The 7,303-nt window shown below is 38.5% G+C and overlaps 1 protein-coding gene across 1 annotated transcript; it reads right to left on the bottom strand.

Moving 5' to 3' along the window:
- Window positions 1-6,595: 6,595 nt before the first annotated feature.
- On the bottom strand, window positions 6,596-7,066 carry LOC110264565 (uncharacterized). Its single transcript, XM_021106697.2, has one exon. The coding sequence runs from the start codon at window positions 7,064-7,066 to the stop codon at window positions 6,650-6,652; it is 417 nt and encodes a 138-aa protein (XP_020962356.2). The 3' UTR covers window positions 6,596-6,649.
- Window positions 7,067-7,303: the final 237 nt, after the last annotated feature.

Below are 7,303 nucleotides of genomic sequence, written 5' to 3'. Positions count from 1 at the left end.
CTAATCAGAAAATATTTACATATAATAGTGAAAAGAGATAATATACTAGGAGCCTTGAAAAATGGGTAAAACAAAATCGCAAAATAAAAAAACGCAACGCTCAATAAATAGAGTTACTTGCGTGCTAAGAAACTTAAAAGTTAAGGATAGGAACAAGTGAAAGAGTCACAAGAGTGCCAATAATACAGAGGAACTAGCTCCTGACTCAGCTTTCGAAGCTAAGGCTGGCTGGAGAATATTTACATATATATACATAAGTATCCTAACATCCAAAATACAGAAACAAGTCCCTAACTCTCATGTAACCTCTATTAGGAACAAAATAATCAAGTTTCTTGGAGAGCAAGCTAGTACGTATACACATACATATACAAACTAGAAACCCAAAATACACTGGGGACTGCTCCACTTCAAGGAATCCAGACGCCTAGCGAGGAGCCTCTCGACCTGCATCTGAAAATAACAACACAGTATGGGATGAGAACCGAAGGTTCTCAGCATGGTAAAGGTGGCACGCGTATAATAAATAAGGTCCTGAGAATGCCAGAGGCAATCCTAGAACTCCGTCATACAATTATAAAACTTAATCTCTAAGCAGAAGCCATAAAAAGGGGTAGGTGGCCTAATGAATTCTAATCTTACATATTTTAAACCTAACATTAACTCCAAACCAGTTAACCCTTCCTCCGCTCCTCCATCACCAATTAGTTTACACAGACAAATAAGCAAACAAGGCAAGCACAAGTAACTTACAAGTAATACAGATAACAAGTACAATAGATAGCATGTTATAATCACGTAGGCATTCCCAAATAGTTCACAAACAAGCAATTCAAACAATGTGCACATGATGCATGCCTGTCCTATGGCTGTTGATATCAACTGTCGGTTATGTAGCCATCCCGATATGTTCTCAAGCTCAGAAATACACCATGGGGAGAATTCCCAAGCTGACATGGGGAAGAGAACGCCCCCAAGCTCAATAATATCCATGGGACGGATCCCAAGTTGACATGGGAAAAACAATACCCCAAGCTCAATAACCACTACGGGAAAAATCCCGGCTGACATGGAGACAACGCCCCAAGCCTAAGTTATTCAATCATTTTCTCATAATTATCATTTTCATTCTCGAAACCAATTCATATCTCATCTCATCATTCTCAACTTTACTTAACTCATTGCTCATACATTTTATTATTCTTGATTGATTAACATCATCAATTCTCAACTTTTATTTCATTCCTTGTTCCTCATTCTTCTTTCTTCTTGTTATCTCTCAATATCATTGTCTTTAACTTTAACCCTTCCTAGGGACAACTTACATTTCTTTTCATTTTCTAAGCTTGTTTAATCTAAAACCTTCTTGTGTTGTAAATACTTATGCAAGACCTATTTTTCTTGGTAAGGTAACTCTAGAGATCCTAATCTTCAATTTAAGTTAGGTTTTGCGGAACTTGGATTAGAATTGAATTTTTTACAAAATTTAGAATTCTGCTACTTCATTTACAAAATTCCAGAAAAACAGACAGCAGCAGTATTTTTATAAATTCCACAATAATTCTAATTCTAATCCGTTGCCTCTAAATTTTGGTGGGATTACAGTCAATCATTTCCAAGTTTAAAAATCCACAAGTTTCAGGTTCATATCACTTCATTTGAGTAATTAATTATCAATTGGAAGCGGTGCCTTGTTTTTATGAATCAGTTCAGAATTTCCAGCAAACAACCCATCTTCTAAATGACTTATCTAAGTCTACAAAATAGGTATAGACCTGAAACTTGTGCTCACTTAAAATAGACTGAATAATATTTTAATCCATTTTGAAAGCAACTCAAAATTCCGTTTAAATCCAAAGTTATAGCGTCTGGAAGTTGGTACTGCAGAACCAGAAAACCAGAAAAATCTGCAGCAACCACTAAACTTCAAAAAACCATATCTTCCAAACCACTTGGCCAAATTCCCTAAATTTTTTCTGGAATAATCTTAACTTATAAAAATTTGTTCGAAAATCATGTTCAGATTATTCCCAGTTTTCGTTTTAAGTTGCTGTCCAAACAGATTAGGAATTTCTGATCTGCAGCAAGACTTCTCAATTTGACTAACCAAATTTAGTCCTCTAGGTTTCCGACATAGACTAATCCACCATTCCTCTCATCCATCATCATATCTACTTTAATTATATCATAACCCTACTCCAAAACCTACAAATTTACCACATATCAAGTCCCTTTTTACTAACACTAACCACTAGCACACTAGTACACACTATTCCATAAAATCCATACATTAATTCTAACCACAAGCTACAACTTTTAAAACTTCATTAATTTACTTCTTCAATTCATTAATAACCAATCAACAAGTCATAACCACAAAATCTCATTGACATATATAAACAACATCATCAATTCACCATTATTAATTCCAATAATACATTCTCATTAATTCCATTCATCTTATGACAATACCAACACAAGCCTAATCATCAAGTTGCCATCAGCATCACAAAACTAACCATCTAATGCTTAAAACCATTTCAACTTATCCTATAGTTCTCTAGCCTAAGTTTTCACACAACCTTACATATTAAACGCATGAAACCTAAACCATATCTTGGCCGATCACTTTATTTAGTCCAAGGCAGCCCCCAAGGTCACAACATAGCCCCTCAAGCTTAGAGAAACCAGCCACAAGTTTAGCCTTAATCACCACCAAGCTTCCAAATGCTCACTTTTCAATTCCAATGCTTATATACAAACTTAATTCACACCTAATTCACATATATATTCCAAATTCAGATTTTACATAATGAAATCAAAATTGGATTAGGGTTTGAGTGATCCTTACCGTACCCACACATTCGTAGCAACTCAAACCCAATAAGCTCCGCAAGCTAAATCAAACCTAGAACACCAAAATTGAATAATTTTCAACATAATTGTATATGAATTTTCAAAATTGGGGGAAGCTGGATGAGAAGGAAATAGTGAGTTACATACCAAATTATTCCATGGGTTTCGTACAGCTCGTTGCGGTGAACGCGTAGTCGCAAATAGTTCGTCAATTGGAGCTCCGGATCAAAAGTTATATTTGTTTGAAGATCAAGCTAGGTTTATGTTTGTGAGAGAGTTCCTTCCCCCTTCATGTTGAGTTTCAGCGTGAAAATGAATGTCACAAGGGAGGAGGGTGTTGTTTTGCTTAATTGGGCTGAGTTTGGTTGGGCCTTGGGCCCAATATGGTCCCGGTCCACTCGGTTCGGTCCGTTCGGTCCAATCTTGGGCCAAATTCTTTGAAATTAGTGTCAAAATTTTTATTTTAATTTGCTCTATCATATTTTTCTATAAAATTTACTTTTCCAATTTAATTTATTAAAATTTAATTTATTTACAATTATTCGCTAATTTTACGGGGTTTACACACCACATGGCTTTCGAATGTGGTAATGATAAGGAAAAACACTGGTAAGTAGCGCATGTGCGTCAACTTTACAAACCTCAACAAGGCATGTCCGAAAGATGCCTATCCACTGCCTTGTATTGACAAACTGGTAGATAATGCTTCAGGATTCAAAAGCTTAAGCTTCATGGACGCATACTCTGGTTACAACCAGATTCTTATGCATCCAGAAGACCAAAGCAAAATAGCTTTCATAACTGAACATGGGAATTTTTGTTATACAGTAATGCCATTTGGTCTAAAGAATGCAGGTGCAACATATCAACGACTAATGGACAAGGTATTCCACCAACAAATATGTTAGAACATGGAGATCTACGTGGATGACATGGTGGCCAAGACTACGCCAGAAAGATCGCACTGCGACGACCTCGAAGAAATATTTAAGCAGACCCGAGTATATAATATGAGACTCAATCCAGAGAAATGTGCTTTCGGGGTACAAGGAGGAAAGTTCCTCGGCTTCATGCTGACTTCACGAGAAATCAAAGCAAACCCTGAAAAATGTGAGGCAATACTCAAAATGGCAAGCCCAAAAACAATAAAGAAAGTACAACAGCTAGCAGGGAGAGTGGCCACTTTGTCATGATTTCTGCCCGCAGTATCAAACCGATCATATCATTTTTTCCAGACGATCTCCAAAAACAAAAAGTTTGAGTGGACAAAAGAATGTGAGATAGCATTTGCCGAACTCAAAGCCATCTTGTCCTCGCCACCAGTACTACAAAGTCCAGAAGTCGGTAAACCCTTGTATTTATACTTATCTGTTTCCAATCATTCTGTAAGCTCGGTTCTTGTTACTGAGACAGGAAAAGCACAAAAACCAGTATACTTTGTTAGTAGAGTCATGTAACCAACCGAAAGAAGATATCCCATAATAGAACAACTGGCCTTGGCACTAGTAACAACAGCAAGGAGGCTAAGACACTATTTCAAAAGCCACACAATAATCCTAAGGACGAACTAGCCACTAAGGCAAATACTGACAAAACCAGAATTGGCAGGACGGCTGACCAAGTGGTCCATCGAACTTTCTGAGTTCGATATTCAGTTTCAATCAAGACTGGCTCTGAAATCACAGATGCTGGCAAACTTCGTTTCCGAACTTTCATCTGACAAGCATCACCACGAATAGACCTGGTAGTTGCATGTAGATGGAGCATCAAATAGAAAGGAGTAGAGCCGGGATAGTACTAAAGGAAGCAGAAATAGTAATGGCCGAACAATCCCTTCAATTCCACTTCTCGGAAAGCAATAACCAAGCCAAATATGAGGCGCTCATAGCAGGCCTCAAGCTCGCCCTCAGCTTCCAAGTACAAAGCCTGATAGTACATTGTGACTCCCTCTTAGTGGTCCAACAAATCAAAGGAGATTTTCAGGTAAATGATCTTCTGTCAGAGCAGTATTGGCTCATAGCAAAGGATCTTATTTCAAAGTTTGATAAATTTATCATAAAATATGTGCATAGAGAGAAGAACACTAGAACGGACATATTATCTAAACTCGCCGCTAGTAGAACAAGTACACACACATCGGCACTATCACAACTTACACTAGAAAAACCTAGCATCGAATCATTATACATAATGAACATCACTCATATAAATGACTGGAGAATACCTTTTCTTGAGTATATTAATACAGGGATTATCCCCAGAAACGAGACTAATCCCCAAAGCTTTAGGCAAAAAGCAAGTTTTTTACAACTGTGGCAAGAGAACTATACAGACGTCGTTTCTCACACCCATTACTAAAATGTCTCGGCAAAAACGAAGCTAATGAAGTTATAAACGAGGTCCACGAGGGCGTATGTGGTAACCACATAAGAGGACGAGCTCTGGCCGCCAAGATTATCCGAACAGGATATTACTGGCCAACAATGCAAAGGGACTGCATAGCAAAAGTCAAAACATGCGATAATTGTCAAAAGCATGCCGCCATCTCAATGAAGCCCGTCGAGGTAATGCACAGTATGGAGGTAAGCTAGCCTTTCTACAGATGGGGGCTTGATATCCTCAGCCCGTTTCCAATAGCACCAGACAGGTAAAATTTCTTAGTCTCAATTGATTATTTCTCAAAATGGATAGATGCACAACCACTAGCAAGAATAACAGCCGAAAAGGTACGTTCTTTCATATGGAAAAATATCATATGTAGATTCGGAATACCTAAGGAGATAATATCGGATAATGGTAGGCAATTTACAGATAACAAACTTGCACCGTTCTTGAAAAACTTTAACATACAACATCAATTTAGCTCAGTCGAGCACCCACAGACAAATGAGTAGGCCGAAGCTACTAACCAAATAATCTTGCAGGCAATGAGGAAAAAGCTCACTGATGCAAAAGGTGACTGGGCAGACTTGATCCCAGAAATACTGTGGAGCTATAATACGACAATACAAACTACTACAGGCAAAACCCCATTCAAGTTATTCAACGGAACAGAGGCACTAATACCAATCGAGGTCGGCACCCCACCTTAAGGGCTGAGCTATACAATCAAAACCACAATATTGATACAAGGAAGACCGATCTAGATCTCGTGGAGGAAGATAGAGATGTCGCCGCTATCAAACAAAGAGCAATGAAGCAACTAGTAGAAAGAAGACACAATAAAAAAGTAATACCCAGAACATTCAACGAAGGGGGCCTAGTCCTAAGAAGAACAGAGGAAGCAAGATGACCTCATCGCACGGCAAACTCGCCGCGAATTGAGAAGGACCATTCCGGATTGCAAAAGTACTCGGAATGAGGGCTTACCAACTGCAAATACTAAAAGGCGACTCACTATCAGGAAATTGGAATATCTCTCCACTAAAGTTGTATAGATCATAACCTGTACAATCCACGGATGAAGGTACTCTTTTTTCCCCTTAGAGGTTTTTTCCCAAATAAGAGTTTTACCTAAGGAGGGTTTTAATGAGGCCGAACACCCAATATGTCAAATTATCAAAGTTCAACAATGTACTGACATATGAATAACCGATCTGTTCCTTACTTTTTCTCTTCTCCTATTCTACTTTCAAATGCAAAAACATTAACCAAGCATGCATAGCTATATATATATTATCAAAATACTAAATTGTCAAACGGACCCGACCTTGGTCAGCACAAACAGGAGTTACTCCAATCCAAAAAAAAAAAATAAACATCAAAACAAACAAACCACAGAAATATACATAAATTAAAAAGGAGGAACGTTCTTATCATAGTCCTCCACGGTTCCATCCACAACCAGCTTCCCGCCAATAACTATCTTGGTTACATCAAGCTGATCACAATCAAACTCGGGGGCTAACACAGCAATTTGACTGACAGCTCGATCAAAACTGGAGGAGAACATCTCCATCCCCTCCTCTTCCAACTCATGAACGCTGGAGGTCAGCTGCTCCTTAGTCTTATCATTCTCTTTCACCTCTGCCTGCAGAAGCCGGACTTGGTCTCGAAGGCGAACGACCTCCTCTTCAAACTCTTTCAATTTTGCCGTAACATCTACAATGATGTCGTCCTTCTCTTTTAACGATTTCTCTAAGTCAGAAACCCTATCCACAGCCACTTTTTGTTTGGCCCCGAGCAGTTCAGTAGTGCGACCTACACACATCAAACGTGAAGCGACAATCTGCAATAGAAGACAAACACAAATCAACAAAACATAAACAATAATAAAGACAAAGACACAAAAAACACACAAATATATATGGCTGACCTGAATGAACTTTTCCATCCCCTCCATGCCAATACGACGAGTCATCAGCTTATCTCGAGGGTACTGAGAAACCCTGTCAGAAAGCTTGGCAAAGGGAAATTGATCACTCCACAACGAATGCGAGCTCGTGGC

This window comes from Arachis ipaensis, chromosome B7 (assembly GCF_059453495.1).
Source record: "Arachis ipaensis isolate K30076 ecotype BB chromosome B7, ASM5945349v1, whole genome shotgun sequence".
Lineage (NCBI taxonomy): Eukaryota > Viridiplantae > Streptophyta > Magnoliopsida > Fabales > Fabaceae > Arachis > Arachis ipaensis.
Note: the sequence above shows the minus strand (reverse complement) of the source record. Positions and strands in the feature narration are given on the sequence as shown.

Bases quoted from the DNA above. Each gene is read 5' to 3' on its own strand.
- LOC110264565 (XM_021106697.2), bottom strand. From the start codon at position 7,066: ATGTGTGTAGGTCGCACTACTGAACTGCTCGGGGCCAAACAAAAAGTG.